Genomic DNA, 22,358 nt, shown 5'->3' with positions numbered 1-22,358 from the left:
CGCTACAAATATTTTTCTTAATTTCCTATAGACTAATAATGACACATTACAAGACGTTTATTTTCAACTCGAATAACTAACTTTGCCGCCAAATATTTAAAATGTCGCTAAAACCCGAACGCGGTCACACATATGTGCAATGGATGGTAGCCCTCCTAGGTAAATAAATGTCAATTTAAATAAACAAAGTAAATCGTACAACAACCAGGAACGCATAACCAACGAGAAAGTTGTTCTTGTAGCGAACACGACGCTGCTCACGTATGGACTTCAGGCGGGCTGGATTTCACCAATGACCAAAACGTTGCAATCTGAGTCGTCGCCCACTGGTGCTCCGCTATCCGATAGTGACATATCTCTGGTTGCGAGTATGTTGTGTTTATCGGCTATGCTGGGTGTTGCTATGTTCGCGTACATAGCAGATACCTACGGGAGGCGTGTCTGTATAATGACCATCGCTGCGTTGCAAGCGGTAAGTTCTATCTGTTTATGTTGCCCTGGTAGAAAATTTAACACATGTGACTGTGTTGTGAGTGTGTCACGAGATCTCTCCTAATTCATTTAATAATACCTGTGTCCAATAAAATTTATTTCATGACAGAATAATTTATGTGTTCACTTCAAAGTTTATATATTACGTTGGAATCCTGAAAAGTGCCATACCTGTAAAATTTACAAACAAAAAACTTTCATTGTTCGATTTCAATGACTAAATGCAAATTAGTTAGTTCAATCTCATTCAAAATAGTGTTCTACTGTAATTTTTATTTTAAACATTACAATAAACTTCAATAAAGTTGCGAAAAATCAGAATTCGCATTTTAATTTACAGTTGGATTAATTATAAAATTATTAATTACTAATTTGCTTCTAGAGCCCAAAATTAATTCTAAAATTAGGACAAAACAATTTATTCTGAGAGAAAATCTATCACTAGATTTCATATGGGTATTTTGGTTTGTGATATTAGAAAAATATCGCACCAGTGGGTACCAACATCTTGCCTGCTTCTGTCGCGAAGCAATCAACCGTTCAGCAATATCTAGTGGATCTTGACTTCCAATGTTTGTCTTACAGTTAGCAAACAAACTTTTCTCATTCCTTATTACTGTATATAAGTTTGTTTAACTTTATCGGAGTTCGATACTCAATTATCTAAGGTTAATGGAGAGCCCTATAATTTTATCTAAGTAATTTTATCTATTACCTTTTTAAAGTACAGAATAAAAATATGTCGATGCGTGAACGAGTGACGACAACATATGGAAATAGTATAGTATTGTTGGAGCTCAAATTGACATATTACTTTGTGTCTTTCAGCTAAGTTGGCTCGTAAAACTGTGCACCTCAAGCTTCTCCGGCCTCTTAATAGCACGCGTTCTCTGCGGAATACCTTCAGGGGGATGTTTCAATATAATTCCGGTCTACGTTAAAGAAATAAGCCAAGATAACATCAGAGGGGTCCTTGGAACGTTGCTGATATTAATGCAAAACGTGGGCATCTTGTCCATGTTCGCGTTGGGATCGCGCTTAGAATACCACACGGTTTTGTGGATCGCTATCACAGTGCCTATAGCAACTGTCTTGTTGATGCTGAAAGCTCCTGAATCCCCTGCCTTCCTAGTCAAAAAGGGAAATATTGCCGTGAGTACTTTTTATAAGCTACATACAAATACGGGCAGGTACATACTTAATTATTGACTAATAAAAATTACTTTATAAAAAGACTAAGACTAAAATAGCTTTATATAAAGATACAGAATATTAATACCTAGTGCACACTTCACGCGGTTTTATGATGAGCTACACGATTGTACAGACGTGACTCTGTCTTAATTCGTGTTTTATGTGTTTCAGAAAGCGGAAGCTACTGTAGCCCTCTTCAGAGGCCTGGAGGTGACGGACAAAATAGTAATGAGTGAAATAGAGACGATGCAAAATGAATACTCACAATTCAAGTCACTACCTAATATCTCATTTGTGAGCATCTGTAAGTTACATTCAGATCAATATAGATATTAGTAGCAGCTTCGTTGTCGTAAAGTGGCCCCAAGCCTCCGTTGCTCACTGTCTAATTTTGGATCTCGGAATATTTCTATATCTATTGAACTAGTATTTTTAAAGGGATTATCGTCATTATTAATCAATTAGTTACCTTTTTTCTTGCTTAGGTGGGTGAATGTCTTCACGGCTCACCTATTGTTACATGGTTACAGAAGCCTATAGACATATTTAACGTAAATGCGACACTCACCTTGCGACATTCTAAGGTCAACGACTGCCCCACCATTCAAATTGAAACGCATTACTGCTTCACGGCAGAAATAGGTAGGGTGGTGGTATCTACCCGTGCTGACTCAGGACGTCCTACCACCAGTAATTACGAAAACTAAAATTATTGCGGGTTTCATTTTTATTACACGATGTTATTTCTTCACCGCGGAAGCCTACGACATCTCTGAATACAATATTTTTTTAATTTCAGTTAAGCAAAAGTCCTGGCGCAACGGTTTTCTTCTAAGTCTGACAATAATGTCAATATTTTCGTGCAATGGTAGCTACGCCATTATGACGTTCGCGTCCGCCATCTTATCATCATTCGGTGTGACCGTCAGTCCGGAGCTGCAGGCGTTGAGCTTCCCTGCCGTGATGCTGCTCGCCTCCCTGCTGTCACTCTTCTACGTCGAAAGGCTGGGTAGGAAGGTAAGGCCGCCGACCCTGCAGATTAAGAGTGTCCTCACACCACCTGTATGTTAGCACTACAGCGGTAACCGGGATACAAAACGGCTCGGCTCGCGTACGAACATGTCCGAGCTTGAATACACACATACCAATGCTTCCGAAAGCCATTCGTATGTTAGGACCCACCACTTTCACGTTCCATCTGGTACTAAGGTTATGGAAATCATGCATTAATTTGAGACACAGAGGGGTGAGGGCTGTCTATATCACTAATAGACAGGCGGATGATACAGAACTATACAACTTATAACCTAGTATAGAATATTGAGATTAATCTGCATTGCAGCAAATTTTATCAGCGGCGTTTTTGGTAACGGCGGGCTCGCTCGTCTGCCTGGCGACCACCCTGCTCGCCCAGCAGCACGGCTGGGCGGCGCCGGCGTGGCTGCCCGCGGCCGCCATGGTGCTGTCGCTTGCGTCCGGAGTCTCGCCTGTGCCCTATATCATTATGTCTGAAATGTTTCATTTCCAGGTCGGTAATTGTTTTTCACATTAGCATGTAATGCGGAAGACACATATGCAGTCATAAGATACATAAGTCTACTAGGACGAACAAAAAGTAGTGAGAATGAGATAGAATATAATGACTATTGATAACTTAATAATTTATTTTTCTACATAGTCTCCGAGTTTCTCTACACACCGAGTCCGGCGCTTTTCCAAGGCTGCAATCCTTTTCAAAAAAAAAGTGTTATCTTGATCCTGCAAAAACCTCTCCACGGCATTCATGACCTCGTCTTCGTATCTGTTTCCCCTTAAGTATTCTTTCAATTTGGGGAACAGATAAAAATCGCTAGGCGCCAGATCTGGTAAATAAGGGTCAACCAATGCGAACCCAGTTTGCTGAATGCGTTGTCGCAATGAAACAGCACGCCCCTTCGAAGTTTCCCTCTCCTTTTCTCTTTGATAACATTCTTCAACTTGGAAATTAAAGCTGCATAATATTGGCCTGTAATAGTGGTTCCACGCTCCAGGTAATCAATCAACAATATCCCTTCTGTTATTTTTTTTGTTGTTGCCCTTGTTGGCTGAGGAGCATACGGCCCACCTGATGGTGAGTGGTTACCGTCGCCCATGGACTTCAGCAATGCCAGGGGCAGAGCCAAGCCGCTGCCTACCGCTTAATACTCTCCACAAGCCTCGTTTGAAGAAGGACATGTCACAGCGCTCGGGAAACACCGTGGAGGGGGGCTCATTCCATAGCCGGATGGTACGTGGCAAAAAAGTCCCAAAATATTGAGGCCATAACCTTGCCAGCCGATGTCACGGCACGAAACTTCTTCGGGGTCGGTAATGATGGCCGTTTCCATTGCGAAGATTGCCGTTTTGTCTCGGGATCAAAATGACGGACCCATATTTCGCCCATTGTTATGAAACGAGACAAAAAGTTTGAAACTTGTCCAACAATATCTTCGAAATGTCAAGTCAATTTGGTTTGTGACTGTCGGTTAGCATTCTCGGCACCCATCTTGCGAAGACTCTTCTCATATTCATAGATAGTTTCAATATGGATTGAATACTTCCATATGAAATGCCCGTTTCTTGTATTATGTATCGGATGGTAGCTCCACGATCGCTCAATACAATTTTCTCGACTTTCGCAACATTTTCTTGGGTGACTGACGTCGATGGACGGCCGCAACGATGTTCGTCATCTGTGCTCGTTCTCCCTACTCGAAATTGAAGCCCACCTTGCGACAGTGGAATACAGTGGAGCAGACTCTCCTAATGTTGCCGCCAAATCGCCACGAATATCTTGCGTCGTTAACTTTTTAAACAGAGGTATTTAATAACGGCTCGCACTTCGTTTTTCTCCATTTTCGAGAACACGTTCCGACACGAAGATTTCTTACCAAGGAGTATACGACAACTTTTTGATCTCTCATCGTAAATCTACTCGTACCTACTGTATTTTTCATATATTTCGGGTAGACGCTTATGCGTTTGTAACCTGGCCAACGTGATGCTGCGTGAAATATGAAATATTTATTTAATCTTTTGTTTTTGTAATTGCTATTTCAGCTAGGACCGGATAGGTAGTTGAGCTCACGGGCTCAACTTGATAAAATTTGCTAACACTAACCCTAGCAAGAGCCGTGCTTCGCACAATCTAACATCAGATCGGTATCGCGTCCCATTGAGAAGATCCGCCAAGATACTCAGTGAGCTGTGCCTGTAGGTTAGTTTACCCGTCGAACTCTTCGCCGTGATTGACGAGTTCGAAGAGGATGGTGACCGGTGTCGGCTTTGCATTGCTTCGTCGCCTCAGTTGGATAGCTAATTAGCGGCAGCCACAATAAGAGAATTATCATGTCGCACCGCTTTGTCGAAGTAGCGTTACTGCTTTTCAACGAAACCGAACAGAATGTGTGAGGAGCCAGTGTTGCCTAGTTATTTGTTGTTTACATTGCGCTGTCCGTTTTCAGATTCGCGCCAAGGTGTTGGCTTGCGTGGTGACGCACGCGTGGTTCATGTCGTTCACCCAGCTGGCTGCGTTCGGCCCCTTGTCGGCCGCGCTGGGGCTGCACTCCACGTTCTTCGCGTTCGCCGCGGTGAACCTCTGCGGGGCCCTCGTGTCTCTAACGCTCTTGCCCGAAACGAAAGGAAAGACTCTGGAACAAATCGAAATTTCGTTACGAGGGAAACATTTCTTTAGATAATAATATAGTAATAATAGTTCTTAATTTGTATATTAATGTTAATCTATTTAAATAAAAATGAATTGCTGTTAGTTAGTCTCGCTAAAACTCGAGAACGGCTGGACCGATTTGGCTAATTTTGGTCTTGAATTATTTGCGGAAGCCCAGAGAAGGTTTAAAAGGTAGATAAATATGAAAATGCTCTGAATCCAATAAAAATAACAAATTTGTTTTCCCTTTGATGTGTCCCCCGTCGGACGGATTCCTTTTGTTTGTTTTAAGTTTATTTTATACAAAAGTTTAGGTGTTTTATTTATCGATTGAGGCACTACGAAGTCTGCCGGATCAGTTAGTTAATAATAAAATAAGTATTCATATTATACACAATCTCTCTTATTATCTACGAATACTGAACGAAAACACGGTAAATATATTTAAAAAAATAAGCACTATTTTATTAATCGAGATGAAATCGCTTTGTAATTTTTTTAGCAAAAATATATGTAATATGTATTTGAGTGTTTTTTTTTTACATAATATGTATGTAGGTACAAACAATAGTGCCAACTTAAATGAACACAAATCGATGTTGAATCATTGTGATCGATGAGCTTAACAAATGAAGCATTGAAATTGTTAGTAAATATATTGTAATGTTTAACTACAGTAAAGAATCTTTGCAATTGCACAGCGAGCAGGAACTTCGACTGAACAACAAAACGTACACAGTGGAGACTCATGTCTGTGGGTGAAGGGACAGTGTGAAGATTCTAATATTCAGGTACATAAATGGCCAAAACTACTGGTCTTACTATCTATCTATATAAATCTACTGGTGGTAGGACCTCTTGTGAGACTACGCGGGTAGTTACCACCACCATACCTATTTCTGCCGTGAAGCAGTAATGCGTTTCGGTTTGAAGGGTGGGGCAGCCGTTGTATCAAGGTGAGTGGCGCATTTACGTCGTAGATGTCTATGGGCTCCAGTAACCACTTAACACCAGGTGGGCTGTGAGCTCCTCCAACCATCTAAGCAATAAAAAAAACTGTCATAAAAAGATAGCAGCCTGTACAAATAATATCATCATCATCTCCTGTGTCCATTGTAACAACTAACTGGTAAATAAAATAAATAAAATCGCGAGTTTTTGAGTTACGCCACTGTTCCACGAAAATACGTTTTCTGTACTAGGACATCATAGCTGCAAAGAGCAAACGCGTTGTGTCACGATGACGCGGTGTGCAGTAAGTACGAGTATTCTATCAACTTTTCGGCTGTGAAATATCAAAACCCAGTATCTGCATAAAACTAAATTTTACAGGAGAGCCGAAAAACAATTTCATATCTTTGACAGCGTGCCGTTTCAATAATATTAGTCGTACCTTCTTGAGAGTGATTGCAAAATTTGAGGTACATAACAGGCTTTATAAAAAAGTAGATTTCATGCGTCTATCACAAAAGATGTACGTAGAGGAGCAGTTACTAATAAAAATATTGTTTTCTTAGATCAAACTTTTTGAGTGTGACAATTTCAAAACCTAGTAAGATCACTTGCTTTGTTTTCATCTAGTTCTAAAATATGATGAGTGGGGATAAACGCAAATTAATAGACTTAGTAAAATCACTTGCTTTGTTTTCATTTAGGTCTGAATTTACTGAGTAGGAACTAAATGCAATAACATAGTAAGAAAAAACAGAATAAAACAACATAAATATGGGCAGAAATAAGCAGTTTTAATGAAAAAGAAAAAAAAACACATAATCGGAAACCAAACACTATTTGTTCACAGTAAATCAAAAAAATCAAAAAATTATCACTCAAAATATTTGAAAACAGTCAAACAAAAATAAATTATTCGGTTATTAATAATTGTCCACTAGAAACTAAATTAGCTGGATTATTATTAATCGCTACACCTTGCCAAAACTTCTTCTCCAAAACTTCTGTTCATTGGCATAAGCTAAATAAAGTTGTTACTATGCCTTCCTTTTTACTTTCGTTAATGCCTCTTGGAATCTTTTTTAAGGTTGGCATGATCAAGGGATTGTGTTTTTTAATAAGAAAATCCAACTCGGAATACGGAGATTCAAAATCATTCCTATAAAACATATTACGGCACCCATTTACAAATATTACTTCAACCAAAGAATTAAGCAACAAATTATTAATGGGAACAAGGTCATCACTGCGTCGCGGTATGCGTTTCTTTTTTACCCACTCATACGATTTTTGGAATTCGATAACTTCAATATGCGATCTGCAACCCAAAATTACATTCTTATAGTCTTCAAAATCGTACACAGCATCTTTTGTTTTTAATCTGCCTCTCCATATTGCCATGAACTCTATCAGCTGACATACGTGTGTGATCTTGAGTTAGGTAGATATTACAAAGTCAAACTTTCTAAATTGAAAAACTCAGAGATTATTATAGTAACAAGTGATGTAAAGAGGATCCAATTTTTTTTTGAGCTGTGCAATTATCACATCACAATATCAAATGATTCAAATCTCTTTCTTTTTCGATCATTGCTGCAATTGCATTAACAATGTCATGAGCATCTCGTCCAGAATAGGCTTCATGCCATAGAATACAAATATTATTAACATTAGTTTTCTTTCTGATTGGTGCAAATGTCAAGTTGAAAGTTATCATTCTACTCAAGAAAAACGATTCTTTGACTTTAGGCATGTCGGGTAACAACATAACTTTTTGTAAATCCATCGAATAGTATCTCACAGAGGAAGTATTTTCTAAGGAGGCATCTTCTTGACACTTTTGTATTGCTTTACTTGCTTTAGCTTTGTGATTCCCGTATGCAGTTTTAACATCCTCTGGAATATTTGCACCTTCATTTACTTTATGTGTCGTAGTAGGTTGCAATTTTGGAAAACAAAAACCTTGACAATAATAAAACATACTGAAGCGTACTTACATTTCACCATGTTGTTCTTTTAAAGCATTCAAGATCAATTTCGACCTATAAAACTGATTTTTACTCATTTTATAGACAAAAACACGAACGACGTGCAACGATTTTCTCACTTACTAAAGTTTCGCGGGAGTTTTGACGTTTATTTCAACAATTTCATTGACTTAGTATCTGCATGAACCATTTTAAATCCAAGTAACTACAAGCACTTATTAGGTTTTTTAAATGGTTGATGTTATATACTATGTTCTAATCTTTTAATTTTTGCATTTTGAAAACCTTTACTGTAGATACTAGGTTTCCGACTTTGTGTAACTTCGTTTTTTACAAATTTTTGGGGGTTTTTGCTATCCTAATATGTGGAGAATGGTCTACAAGGTCGAAAAATGCAAAAACACACTTTTTTTTAAATTTGTCAGATACTAGGTTTTGAAATTGGACAGCCGTTTTGTATCGTTGTTTTTATGAATACACTTTCTCGTATTTAATTACATATTTTTAAATCGACATATTATTATTAGTAAGAATAGCATTTATGTCGAGCACTATTTGTAATTATTTACCAAAAAAACGAACCTGAACTTAGGCAAATTTAACATTGCTCAGGTTTTGTAGAATAATATAACAAATGTAATACATATACATAGTGATTGTCAACAATAAGTTGGTATGTAAAGAAGAACATATTATACAGTTTTGTGGATAATAAAACAGATGTAATCACTTGTCTCTCCATGAAATTGATTTTTTTTCTTTATATTTTATTATAAATAAAAAAATATTAATATGTCTGTCTGTTGTATATTAGTACACCTACCGACATGCAGAGCTTCTCCACATACGATCAACTAGTCCAGAGCCCTAGCAGTCTCGCATTCCAGTCGATGTACTCATTGTAATATATTGTATCGATTCCTTAAATTAATGTACAAAAGTAATCGAGGTATAGTGAAGTGTTTATTAAGGTATTATTTATGTATGTATGTGTATGTGTATAATGATATGGAATATTCTAGAATGATTATACAATAAAATACTTAATTGCGTTTTGTGATATACTTAGAAAACAATATTTAAAGCCTTTTCATCATCATTGTCCTGCCCTTCTCCCAGTCACCTGGGGTCGGCGCAACATGTTTTCTCTTTCCATACTCTTCTATCATATACCATTTCTTCGCTCACTCCCCTCTTACCCATATCGTCTTTCACGCAATCCATCCATTTCTTCTTAGGTCGACCTCTTCCTCTATATCCTTCCACATTCATAGTTAACACTCTCTTACCAACCTCATTTTCATTTCGTCTCATCACATGTCCATACCATCCCAAACGCGCACTTCTCAGCTTCTCTGTCATAGGTGCCACCTTCAGACTTCCTCTAACATATTCATTCCGTATTCTATCCATTCTCGTTACTCCACACATCCATCGCAACATTCGCATCTCTGCTGCATGCAATCGCCTTTCATCCGCCACTTTTGTTGTCCAACAAGCTGATCGATACAAGGCGGCAGGTTTTAATTTTTTAATAAAGGCAATATTGAAAGCCTTTTATCTCCCTTTTACATTTATATTTTAAGCAGTATATTTAATTATGAAAAACTGAACTTTTCTCCACTGAATGATAGATGGGTCAGTGAGAAAATTGATATTTTTTTAAACTAAAGATCTTAAAAGCCAAGCCAAATCGGTACAGCCGTTCTCGAGTTTTGGCGAGACTAAAGAACAGCAATTCATTTTTATATACCTAGTCTTGCCATAAATACTGAGACTGAATTTAAAGTATAAAAAGCTTATTCGAAGTGGTCTCCATTGGCTACAATACAGTCCTTTAAACGTTGAGGCCAGTTATCAATAGAAGCACGCACTCTTTCCATGGGAAAATTTTTCACAGCCAATCGTACGGATTGTTTTAGGGACTCCAAATTATCATGGCGTTTAGAGTAAGCCGTACTCTCTAAAACTGACCATAAATCATAATCCAGCGGATTAAGATCGGGACTAGATGGCCAGTCTTTAGCTCTGATGAAGTCCGAAACGTTCATTTCCAACCAAGACTGCGTAAACCGAGCTTTATGACCTGGCGCCGAGTCTTGCTGGAAGGACCATTCTTAATTATTGAACATGGTGTTGTTAAGGGGCTTCACTACCTTCTCAAGAATGGTATCTTGATACACTTGTGCCGATGTTTTGATACCTTTTTCACAAAAGTATGGCTCAGTCACTCCTTCATAGCTAATACCCCACCAAACCATCACTGAAGTCGGATAGTGCCCACGTTGCACTCTGTCGACTAATTGGGAAGCTTCCTTAGAGCTTTGAGCATAAATACGGTCATTTTGTTTGTTAAAATGTTGCTCTATTGTAAAAATTTTCTCATCCGTAAACAAAATTTTTCTATGACCTCCCTTTGCGTACCGCTTCAGTAGTTGTTTCGATTTTACCACCCTATTCTCTTTTAAATTATCAGTTAAGAAATGACCAGTACGTCTCTTATAGGCTGCAAGTCCTAAGTCATCTTTTAAAATACGCGACATGGTTCTAGGTGCTATCTTCATCTCCCGAGATAAAATCTTTTGCTTTCGGGCAGGATTTCTTCGAATTCTTTCCCTTACTGCTTTGACCACCGTTTTCGTACGAACACTACGTGGACGGCCAGATCTTTTTCTGTCACAAACAGAGGAGGTCTCATTGCACCTATCAATAGCCCGGTACACAAACATTTTACTAATACCAAGCCTATGGAGAGTTTTAAAAATTGCATTTGGCTCCATACCTACTTTGTGTAATGCAAATCACAGCGATTCGGTTCGTTTTATCACCCCACTCCATTTTAATATCGCAAAATATTGTACAATGTATTGGCGCCAAAATGAGAAACCTCAATGAGCAATCATATAACAATGACAGATTCCAAATTCAAATGTAATATTTTGTTTATTTTTAATTGTAACAGTATTTATGGCCAGACTAAGTATATATGTGTACAATTTTATGAATGAACAAACGATGGTGTTGTCCCTAATAGGAATAAAACGTAAGGTCGTGAAATTAAAATTATCTAGCTCGAATACACGTCCGGTGAAGCTGATATGAAGCTAGTAAGCTATTGCTAGTGCCTTCGAGGGGTCATTTTTGCCTAACTATTGGTAGGCAAAAAATAATTAGATGAAGAACATTGTACAGAGGCTGCACTAAAAGTATCGGGAATGGAATATTTCCACTGTTCCTGTCATATTAAAATCTTTCTAATTGAAAACTCCTTGGTTTTAAAAATCGAATACCATTTATTTATTTAAAAAAAGATTCTCGGTCTTGTCACGAGGTTTTGTCAAACTTGTTTAATCGTTGAGAAAATCGAATTGACTCGAGAAAATTCAAGAGCGATGATTTATTATGACTTTCGAAGTGGTTCAACACAAAAACAGTGTGTTGACCGGATGATTTCTGCATTTGGTGATGAAGCCCCATCCAAAACCACAATTTATCGCTGATTTGCTGAGTTTCAACGTGGACGTGTCAAGCTCAGTGATGATCCCCGTCAAGGTCGTCCAAAAACTGCAGTCACCCAAGAAAACGTTGATGCTGTGCGTAAGCTGATTGAGGAAGATCGACATGTGACATACCGCGAAATTCAGGCAACTTTAGACATTGGCATGAGTCAAATACAAATAATCTTGCATGAACAATTAGGTGTAAAAAAGTTGTTTTCCCGATGGATACCGCATTCGCTCTGTGAAGAGCAAAAAGCGGCTCGCGTTACTTGGTGCGTCAGAACTCTCGAAAGACTCCACGCAGGATCCTCAAATGCTTTATACAACATTGTATCAGGTGACGAATCCTGGATATACGCGTACGAACCCGAAACAAAAAACCAGTCACGAGTTTGGGTGTTCGAAAATGAGTTAAAGCCAAGAAAAATTGTTCGTTCACGGAGTGTTGCAAAAAAAAAGGTGGCCACGTTTGTCTCCAAAACCGGCTATGTTACGACTATTCCTCTTGAGGAACAAAGAACGGTTAATGCAGAATGGTATGCTAGCATTTGTTTGCCACAGGTCGTTTCTGAACTCCGTAAAGAGAACTGCAACCGCCGCATCATCCTCCATCACGACAATGCGAGTTCTCACACCGCGCACAGAACAAAAGAGTTTTTAGAGCAAGAAAACATAGAATTATTAGACCATCCGCGGTACAGCCCCGACCTAAGCCCTAATGATTTCTATACTTTCCCTAAAATAAAGAATAAATTGCGTGGACAGAGATTTTCATCACTTGAAGAAGCTGTGGACGCCTACAAAACGGTCATTTTGGAGACCCCAACTTCCGAATGGAATGGTTGCTTCAATAATTGGTTCCATCGTATGGAAAAATGTGTCAAATTTCGCGGAGAATACTTCGAAAAGCAATAAATACATTTTTAAATAGTAATGTTGTGTCACTTCGTTAATTCCCGAAATTTTCAGTGCCGCCCTCGTATTGTCCCGTGCGTACGCGCCTGCGCTTTATTCCTCCAGGGCCCCCAAAACTGCGATACCTTAAGATAAATATTTTTTTGTATGGAAGCTAGCGACATCTTGTAGTGGATGCCTCTAAACTTACATGTTGTTAAATTTAAGGTTTTTCATTATTGTGTAACTAAACACAGAAATTAAAAAAACTAATAAATCATACAAGTCTTTATTTTTTATAGACAAATTAATTAAATTTTAACAATTCGTGGTTTCTGAAAATTTACCAAATCTTTCATTGAAAATAAAATAATAATTTGTTACTGCCATCTATAGGAGCAATGTGAAACTAATCGAAGTGAAGCCATCTAGTGGCCGACGCCCGTAAACCTTTTTGTTAAGTGCTTGAGTTGCTTATCTATAACTAATTTATGTATATTATTTAAGCGCTCCTCTGCAGGACAACTTAACTCATTCAAATCTATATATTTAAAAGAGAATGTATATGTGTATGTATGTTCACTGAAAACTCGAGAGCCGTTAGCCCAATTGATATAAGAATTTTCCCACACATATAAAGGACGACCTGACCACTCCGATGAACATAGTTACGTTAGTGCCGTATAGGTGGCGCTGATGGTAGAGATTTTTATCTTATGAATCTTAAGTCGAATTGATATGAAATCTATATTAAATAAAAGAGAATGGATGTATGTTCACTTAAAATTATGCTGCGCAGTTACCTTGTGTTATAGATTTTATGTTTTAATATAAAATTGTATGCAGTTGCAGGCGAAGCCATGGTTGCTGTATGTGTATTATAACAGTAATCAAAATTAATCACGGATGAGTTACGCGCGGTCAGCCGGCCCTAAACTAAGACTACCTGTACAGTGGGAACCAGATACTGACACACTATATATGTATTATAGATTTATACGATTAAATAGAATCACACATAAATATTAAACACCCAGACAAAGAGCAAACAAACCGTCCTAAAAGTGTTTGTCCGATGTGGGACTCGAACCCACGATCCTCGGCCCAGCAACTGCATCACCCAGTCAATCAAATGTAAGATAACGTCTCGGGTTAGAATTAATAAAAATATACTAACTAAACATATAGCGTAATTCAGATAAGATATAGACGATACTAATGTTGACGGATATTACATTTGTTTTAATTAAATGTTAAATATAAAAATGGTCGTCGAGTCCCAGACAATCTCAGTGCAAGTGGCCTCGTGTGGCGCTGAGGACCGACTGCAGAGACAGCTGCCTAGATGTGCGCCATGATGAAGGGAAAACTCATACAATATGCGTGCACGGTCGTTTGTGAGTTTGTTTATGAGTTCTGTGGGGCTCCGTGACGCTACCGTATCCAGCCACGGCATCCACGAGTCGCGCTGCTCTCACTAACCTAACGCCTAACTTTTTTGTTTCAGTGACAATACCCTGCTTCCAAGCAGCCTTCACCTTCGTCTGGCCATCATATGCCATACCCGCGCTCCAGAGTGACCGCTCGCCTTTGGGGTACAAGATATCGGAGAGAGAGGCCGGCTTCATCAGCTCTTGCACCATGCTGAGTCCGATGATAGTGACCATGTTTGCCGGAACGCTCGCCGATGTATTCGGAAGAAAGAAGATTTCAATGGCGTGTGGCTTCATCATTTTTGTTAGTGCTTTTGAAGTGAAAGTCGAATACAATACAACCTTGATATGGGCACCGGACGCACTCGAGCCCACAGACCGCATGGCGCGGACGTGTGTGGTGCTCAGGCGCTGTTTGCTGTCCTCAACACTACGAGTGGAGCGCGAAGTGACCCGTCACAGCCGACGGGCCACTTCCACCACCATATAACATTCACCAGCTCAGGGCATCTCAAGCCAACCGGGACCCTCTGTTAACCCATGTGACTTGACAAAGTAGCGGGAGCAATGGCCGCTTCAGTTGTTTCCTGTGTGAGGAGCCTGCACGACAGATCCTCTAAGGTTGTTATTGGCAGAAAAAAAAAATTGATATAAGGGGACACACGGTTTATTGAGTGATTGTAAGTGTAAGAGAGTAGTGGTATGGAGTACATAAAATCCAAATGTGGATATCGTCACCTACACTCAGACACGAATCTTAATCGTCATAACATATAATATATATGGGCTTGCTCACCCGTCACACCGGAATGAGCCCCGTCCCAACCTAGCGGTAGCAGCTAGACTTGAGGCGCTTAGTAGAGAGTCTCTTTATCGTATTGTTTGTCTTGTTCAAGTCATCCTGGATACTAGTGCTCACGGCGAAGTCAGCAAGCCAAATCCTCATAGCTCGACTGATCTGCGGACTGGCGTTCGGTTGCAACATCATTGTGGTCATCATGTACATCGGCGAGCTGTGCCAGACCTCGACGCGCGCCACCGCCACCGTCATCATTACCTTCTTGTTTAGCATTGGAGCCCTGGCATCTTACTCGCTGGGCTGGGTCTGTTCCTATGAGACCGTGTGCTATTTCTGCATCACATTGTCCGTGATCTACATTATATTCATGTTCGCCCTGGTTAAGGAGTCTCCGGTGTTTTTGGTCGGCAAAGGACGGGAAAAGGTGAGGATGATCTGTCAGTTAAAACTGTAGACTTAGAAATAGCGCCGCTAGCACGTGTTATCGTGGCCACAACGGACATTACATTAACTTGTTTCTTTTGTGTCTGGGTCATAATCCCTACTCTATGGTTCTGGATTATTGGCATTCACATACCATTGTGTTAGCCCGTTGTTCTTCTGGACAACATGTTTTTTTCATCGTTTAGATAAATAGCATGCTGATGGCCCACTAGATTATGCCGACTTGGCTATGTCCCGAACTACTTAAGTACTTAAATTGTATAAGGCAGTCGACACGACGTCTATTTATTTCTTCATTGTCATTATATAATCATAATTATGGAATGCATCAGAATGATTAAACAATACTTAATTGCGTTTTCTGTGATATAATATGAAAACAACCTTTAAAGCCCTTAATCTCTTTTGAAATTAATATTTTAAACGGTATACTATTCAAAACTGAGCTCTCTTTTCACTGAATGATAGATTTTGTCTGAGAAAAATCTTGTTTTCAAACTAAAGAGTTTTAAAGCTTTTAAATGTTAAAGGTTTTTCTCTCTAAGTTCTCACTAAAGTAGGTAATGAGAATAAATATAAAAACAATTGTTTTCCTATAAAACCATGTTTAATTATGCACACGTTTTAAGTAATGGTCTCAGAGGCTCGTGGCCCGGGCCTGCGAGATGATTCGTTCAATTAATTAAATGTCGCTTTGCTTGTAGGAAGCGTTACATTGCTTAGCGTTTTATCGCGGCACGTCAGTCGTTACGGAACACGTCTTGGGCGAGCTCTCGTACATGCGCAGTCAACACAACCAGAACAAACAAAATCATCCCAGTAAGTCCTAAGATAATAATATGATACGAAACTCGAAAGATAAAAAAGTCATATTCACTTTTATTTAAACAAATAAATGATATTTGTTTCGCTACCGGCACTCTGTTTTTCTATGTATACATTTTGGTATATCTAATCTGACAGCAACCATCTCTTTTTTTCACAACATAAACACCATCTTAATAGAGACAGCTAACAAAAACGCTTCCGTCTTATAATGGTATTGACAGAGTGATTCAAGCTACCTTTGTAGATTTATGTGAGCCTGGTACAAACGAACGTCAGCGGAGCATAGAATGTCGCAAACGACGAGCTTCGTCGTCAGCGGCGTGGTCGGCGTGGTCGGCCGTTAGGGTGGGGGGTGATTATTAATTCTTTGCCTTTTTTTATTCAGTTGAAGAAAATGTACCTCAATACGAAACCGAGAAGTTAACAGAAGAAAAAAAAAGTTTGCCGCAAGAAGAAACAAGTGGGTGGAAATTGCTTTGTAAGTGTCCTACACTTATTTAAACTTACTTTCTGTCTTCGATCAACAATAGTAATATTGTTGATCGAAGCTTTCTGTGTATTTCTTCGTCAAAATGAAGACACCATTGTTAACGAGCTAGGATGACAAATCGGTGTGAGCCTTGTTCTGGATGTAGACTTAAGCTGAAATTGTTAGAAACCTGAGAAAATCAAATACCGTACCTTGTCAATTGAAAACTAAAAACTTTGACCCGTCTTGCTTGCTACCTTTTGCGTGATGTTTGTTAAACATTAAATTCCTTAATGGATATTGCAAATAGCCAACGACTGTATCGATAAAAGCAAATCTTTTTGGCTTTATGGTTTCTTGGTAGTTTGCAATCGGTGTCAACACTTAACTATCTACATACAAAAAAAGCAGCTTCAATTAATTAATTACCTTGAAGAATTTCCTCCTACCTACCTGCTACGAAATGCCTCAGATAAATGTATCGTGGCCACAAAGTGACCGCAGCTCTACTACGTAATAGGCAAGGAACAGTCATGCGATGCTCAAATGTAATGTGCTATTTGCAAAATATTGACAGCACATGAAAAGGTGATGAAAGTTTCACGGATATAAGGGGTACTAAGTTTTCATTTGTTCATTTATATATATATTTTATTGCTAGGTGGGCGGACGAGCTCATAGCCCACCTGGTGTTAAGTGGTTACTGGAGCCCATAGGCATCTACGACGTAAATGCGCATACCCACCTTGAGATATAAGTTCTAAGGTCTCAAGTATAGTTAAGACGGCTGCCCCGCCCTTCAAACCGAAACGCATTACTGCTTCACGGCAGAAATAGGCGGAGTGGTGGTACCTACCCGCGCGCACTCACAAGAGGTCCTACCACCAGTAATAATTTCATGTTTATTTGATATTTTTTTAATTTTGAACGCATATTTCCTTACAACATGTACGTGATGGGCTTAATCAACAGATCAAAATATCAAGAACGCCATTTGTAGTCTATATCTATACTAATATTATAAAGAGGAAAGATTTGTTTGTTTGTTTGTTTCGAATAGGCTCCGAAACTACTGGACCGATTTGAAAAATTCTTTTTCCATTAGAAGCCGACATTGTCCCTGATGAACATAGGCTACTTTTTTTATTATTTTTTATTTTATTTTTTATTTTTTTTATTTATTTCATGTGTGTTTTAATGTTTCCGAAGCGAAGTGAGGGCGGGTCGCTAGTCTATCAATAACCGTGTGGGTTCGAATAATAACTACATTATATTTGTTCTCCGCGTTTTTTAGGTTTAAAAGTACCCGATTCAACACATATATTTGTAAATTGTTTACAGTTGCATCAACGTCATCACGACGAGCCCTCATCAGCATGGTGTCGATCATGGTCCTGACGGTCTATATGGGAATGGTCAGCGTTCAAGTGTACGCCGCACAACTATTCACGAAAATGGCTCCGAATATTTCACCAGATCTCTGCTCAGTGATTTTAGCTCTCGTCTTGGTGGCCTCCAGCTGTGTCGGCACATTCACGATGGATTTGTTTAAAAGAAGGGTGAGCAGAGCGCCTGACTCAACATTGTACGCAATGGCTTGTTGACTTGTTGTTGTCACACATCCACGCGTCGTGTTGTCCTGGTACACGTTTAATGTTCTACTAGATGATGGCCGAGCTTTGCTCAGTTTTTTTTTGATAACGCTATCTTGTTGTGTCTTTAAAGCGCTTAGTTGCCCTCAATTAAGAAAAATAGTATTATTAGTGGCCAATAGATGTCAGGGTTATTGAAAACACGAATAAAACAACATTTTCTGAAAATAAATCGTAGCTAGATCGATTTATCGCCCCCGAAATCAGATTCAGATTATATATAAAGATTCAGATTATATACCTAGTCAGGTCATAAATTCTGTCACATGTTTAATGTAAAATAATTGAAACAAGTTTATTCATTATGTAACCATTCATATACCAAAATGAACTTAACAAAACATAGATTCTTATGACACTAAAGTTTATTCAAAATTACCTCCGTGATTTTGAATACAGGCCTTCAATCTGCGCGGCCAGTCGTCTATCGCAGCACGAACGAGGTCCATGTCAATATCGGCGGCTGCCTTAATCAAGGATGTCTTGAGTGACTCCAAATTGGGATGAGGCTTTGAGCACGCCTTTTCCTCCAAGTGTTGCCATATCTTGTAATCTAACGGATTCAAATCTGGACTGGAGGAGGGCCAGTCTTCGTGCCGGATGAAGTCGATTTCACGCGCCGCCAGCCAATCTTGTGTGTTCTTCGCTCTATGAGCTGGCGCCGAATCTTGTTGGAATACCCAGTGCCTGTTATTGAACATGGTATGAGAAACAGGTTCCACAAGGTTCGTCAGGACTGTGTTTTGATACACAACTGCATTCGTTTTTACACCTTTCTCACAAAAATGTACCTCTGTTAAGCCCCAATAAGAAACTCCCAACCATACCATGAGCGAGGATCGAAAATGACCTCGTTGGACACGCGGAATACGGTTGCTCGCTTCTTCACTACTGTGTGCGTACACCTTATCATTTTGTTTGTTGTAGCTCTCTTCTATGGTAAAAATTTTTTCATCCGAAAAAAGAATTTCCCGAGATTTTTTCCCGCGTACCGCTTCAACAAAGCGCGGCATCTCTTCAGTCTCAGTTGCATTAGACGAGCATTCAAACGATGTCCTGTTTTTCTTCGATATGCCCGAAGCCCTAAGTCTTCATTTAACACCCTTTTCACCGTGGTTCTGCTTAACCCCATCTGAAGGGCCAACAGTTTCTGCTTACGTTTGGGATTTCTTTGAATTCGCGCCTTCACAGCTGGAGTCCTAACAGACCGAGGGCGACCACTTCTTGACCTGTCATCTACACTAGAGTCTTCATTGTATCGTTTGATGGTACGATAAACGAATCTTTTGGTTATATTAAAATTTAATTATTAAAAATTTGAATTGGCGCGTAACCGCAACGATGCAACGCAACAACTGCAACACGGTCTTCTTTAAGCGTCCACTCCATATTTAAAAATGAGTAAAATTCTAAAAGTATACATTTTTATTTTCATGAACAATTCGAAATTCGAATTCAATAAACTTTTTTGTGGCCAGCATTCTAAAAGAAAAGTTTTTACTGTGTGACAATACTTATGACCTGACTAGGTATATATGTCGGTGCGCGCGTCATGGATGGCTAAGCGGTAGTTTCCGTCATTACTCGTATTTGGTTGAACTCAGTTTATAAAAAGTCAATAAAACCTTTTGAATAATAATTATTGAAACTCAACACACACAACTTTCACAATGACAGGGTAAACCGACAGTTTGGTTCCACATACCGACAGACCGACTGCCAGAGACTCACTGACTGAGACGGACGGACCGTCTGATACGGACTGAATGACTGTCTGACACGGAATGCCACGACTCTTTTTTTTTTTCTACCTAAGCTGGTAGCCTGGAGCGGCTATTCCAGCGTAAACGTGGCTAGTAGGTGAGCTCACGGGGCTCAAACCTGACGACGATGCTAACACGAACCCTAGCAAGAGCCGTGCTTCGCAGAATCTACCACCGGATCGGAAACGCGACCCACTGAGAAGATCCGGCGAGAAACTCAGTGGGCTGTGTCTGAGAGTTAATTTACTCGTCGAGCCCTTCGTCGCAAGCGACGGGTTCGACGAGAACGGTGACCGGTGCTTGAAGTACCTAAAAGCACCGTTAGTGGATCGGGAGGATCCGAGATGACGTGTTTTGGGCGACGTCGACGGCTTTCCATTCTGTCCGCAGGATCGGGAATGTGCCACGACTCTGTCCGCCATTTTATATTGTGGCGTTACGGAGTCTACCCTTCATTTTGTGATATTTATCAAACAACATTTCATCATTTAAAATAATAGTCAAAACAACGTCTTAATATTACTAAAAGTCGTTAACCACGACATATAATATATTATACAAGAATTGCTCGTTTAAAGGTATAAGATAAGAAGATAATAATATATTATACAAGAATTGCTCGTTTAAAGGTATAAGATAAGAAGATAATTTAATTAATTTTGTCCTAAGATTGTTTTATTATGAATCCAAAATGTTATTGAAGATACACGTGAAAATTTAGATAGAAATTTAAATTATCAAGTTTATTATATTATCTATTATTCGTACATATTTTGATGAACATTTCAGATATTACCTCTTCCCTCTTGGGTCTATACCTGTGCTCTACTCGCTCACTCGCTTGCTCACCACAAGTATGAAGTAATGTGCGAGATGAACACGGCATGTTGTACATTGTAAATAGCATCTGTCGTTGGTTTCGAGCCGCGCGCGTTAAGTAATCGGCTGTTGATAATTTCAGAGTCTAATGATCTGCTCGACGCTCATGTCGTCCTGGTGCATGGCCGTGCTTGGCAGTCTGCTGCGCTGGTCGTGGGCTTCGGACTGGGCGGTGACGCTCGTCGTCGTTATTTATTGTTTCAGCTATCAAGTGGGACCAAATAGCCTACCGTTCGTGTTGACATCGGAAACTTTCGGCCCCCAGGTGAATAAAAATATTTTTTGTCGTTATGGGACTTATTGGGCTTCTTCCCTTGTCCATGGCAGACGACTGCTACTTATAATTAAGCTTTTCTGAAAGAAAGAAAAATCAGATTACTGTATATTTTACTAAAAATTGACTAGTGTATAAACATCTGGATTATATTATGTTCACAGGCTAGAGGTGTGGCATCTCAAGTGGTAGTGACATCGATGTTCTTATCAAATTTTCTACTGTTGATACTTTTCGGACCTGTCGAAGATCAGATAGGCTTAGACGGAACATTCTTCCTCTTTTCCATCATTGGATTTGTCACGGTGATATTTACATATTTCACAATGAAGGAAACCAAAGGGATACCGTTGGACGAAATTCAAAAAATGTATGAGAAAGGATTTTTGTATCGTGAAAAATAAAGTATTTGAATAATACGGATGTAACATAATTTATATCAAATCGTGGGCGACAATAAGTTGATGCAGGCATAATGAGGAACCTTTGGCACGCGATTAATCTTGCAGCGGCCCTAAACACCTGCTTTTAGTTACTGACATCACGATCATTGTTTGCTTGTTTCTAAGGCTGTGTCTAATGTCTTAAATTCATTAAATAGCCTTCATTAAGCAACTCTATACTTATTAGTTAGTTATCGTTTTCAGTTTGAACTTACAGCTGTGTATCCACGAGGAAACGAATTTGGGGCATTTAGCGGCCAGGGGCGCATCTAGGTTCGTTGACAGCAAAATTTCCGGAGATGTAATCAACGTCCATAGTTAAAATCCACAGTCCCACTTAACATTTGTAATCTGACTGAATCTGAGCCACCGAGCCGGCTGTTATCAGCGACACAACCACCGGGGTCCTCGATCGGTGGGCTATCTGAGGTCTGATGCCGCAATATGTAATTCCCGGGATTGTAGAACCGGAGCCGCCAATACCAAGAGTTTTTTTTTTTACTTGATGGGTGAATGAGCTCTCTGCCCACCTAGTGTTAAGTGGTTACCGGAGCCTATAGGCGTCTACAACGTTAATGCCGCCATCCACCTTAAGACAAAGCTTCGCAAATTATAATTTTGCGGGTTTGATTTTTTATTACACCATAATGTTCTTTTACCTTGGAAGTAA

At 39.4% G+C, this 22,358-nt stretch overlaps 2 protein-coding genes across 3 annotated transcripts; both read left to right on the top strand.

The window, feature by feature from the left end:
- Positions 1–5,894, top strand: LOC114251301 (facilitated trehalose transporter Tret1). 2 transcript variants are annotated; one of them, XM_028185516.2, is made up of 7 exons: positions 2–159; positions 243–472; positions 1,321–1,644; positions 1,858–1,990; positions 2,486–2,703; positions 3,029–3,214; positions 5,169–5,894. In XM_028185516.2, exons 1-7 carry the CDS (start codon positions 102–104, stop codon positions 5,400–5,402), a joined length of 1,383 nt encoding a protein of 460 aa, XP_028041317.2. In that variant the 5' UTR covers positions 2–101; the 3' UTR covers positions 5,403–5,894. The 2 variants fall into 2 exon arrangements, with proteins under 2 accessions (XP_089591813.1, XP_028041317.2); XM_089735687.1 differs by lacking the exon at positions 3,029–3,214 and having other exon boundaries at positions 1–159.
- An 8,073-nt stretch (positions 5,895–13,967) lies between these two features.
- Positions 13,968–21,664, top strand: LOC114251300 (facilitated trehalose transporter Tret1-like). The gene is made up of 8 exons (XM_089735686.1): positions 13,968–14,101; positions 14,212–14,441; positions 15,034–15,360; positions 16,085–16,199; positions 16,594–16,686; positions 18,019–18,236; positions 21,054–21,236; positions 21,410–21,664. Exons 1-8 carry the CDS (start codon positions 14,050–14,052, stop codon positions 21,647–21,649), a joined length of 1,458 nt encoding a protein of 485 aa, XP_089591812.1. The 5' UTR covers positions 13,968–14,049; the 3' UTR covers positions 21,650–21,664.
- Positions 21,665–22,358: the final 694 nt, after the last annotated feature.

Source organism: Bombyx mandarina, chromosome 20 (assembly GCF_030267445.1).
Source record: "Bombyx mandarina strain Sakado chromosome 20, ASM3026744v2".
Classification (NCBI taxonomy): domain Eukaryota; kingdom Metazoa; phylum Arthropoda; class Insecta; order Lepidoptera; family Bombycidae; genus Bombyx; species Bombyx mandarina.
Note: the sequence above shows the minus strand (reverse complement) of the source record. Positions and strands in the feature narration are given on the sequence as shown.

What these genes read in the sequence shown, in the direction of transcription:
- LOC114251301 (XM_028185516.2), top strand. Translation starts at nt 102, where the DNA reads ATGTCGCTAAAACCCGAACGCGGTCACACATATGTGCAATGGATGGTA. An exon ending in ATGGATGGTAGCCCTCCTAG is followed by an intron (nt 160 to 242) that starts GTAAATAAATGT and finishes TTGTTCTTGTAG; the next exon opens with CGAACACGACGCTGCTCACG. An exon ending in CCATCGCTGCGTTGCAAGCG is followed by an intron (nt 473 to 1,320) that starts GTAAGTTCTATC and finishes TGTGTCTTTCAG; the next exon opens with CTAAGTTGGCTCGTAAAACT.
- LOC114251300 (XM_089735686.1), top strand. Translation starts at nt 14,050, where the DNA reads ATGTGCGCCATGATGAAGGGAAAACTCATACAATATGCGTGCACGGTC. An exon ending in GAACAAACAAAATCATCCCA is followed by an intron (nt 16,200 to 16,593) that starts GTAAGTCCTAAG and finishes TTTTTTATTCAG; the next exon opens with TTGAAGAAAATGTACCTCAA. An exon ending in CGGAAACTTTCGGCCCCCAG is followed by an intron (nt 21,237 to 21,409) that starts GTGAATAAAAAT and finishes TTATGTTCACAG; the next exon opens with GCTAGAGGTGTGGCATCTCA.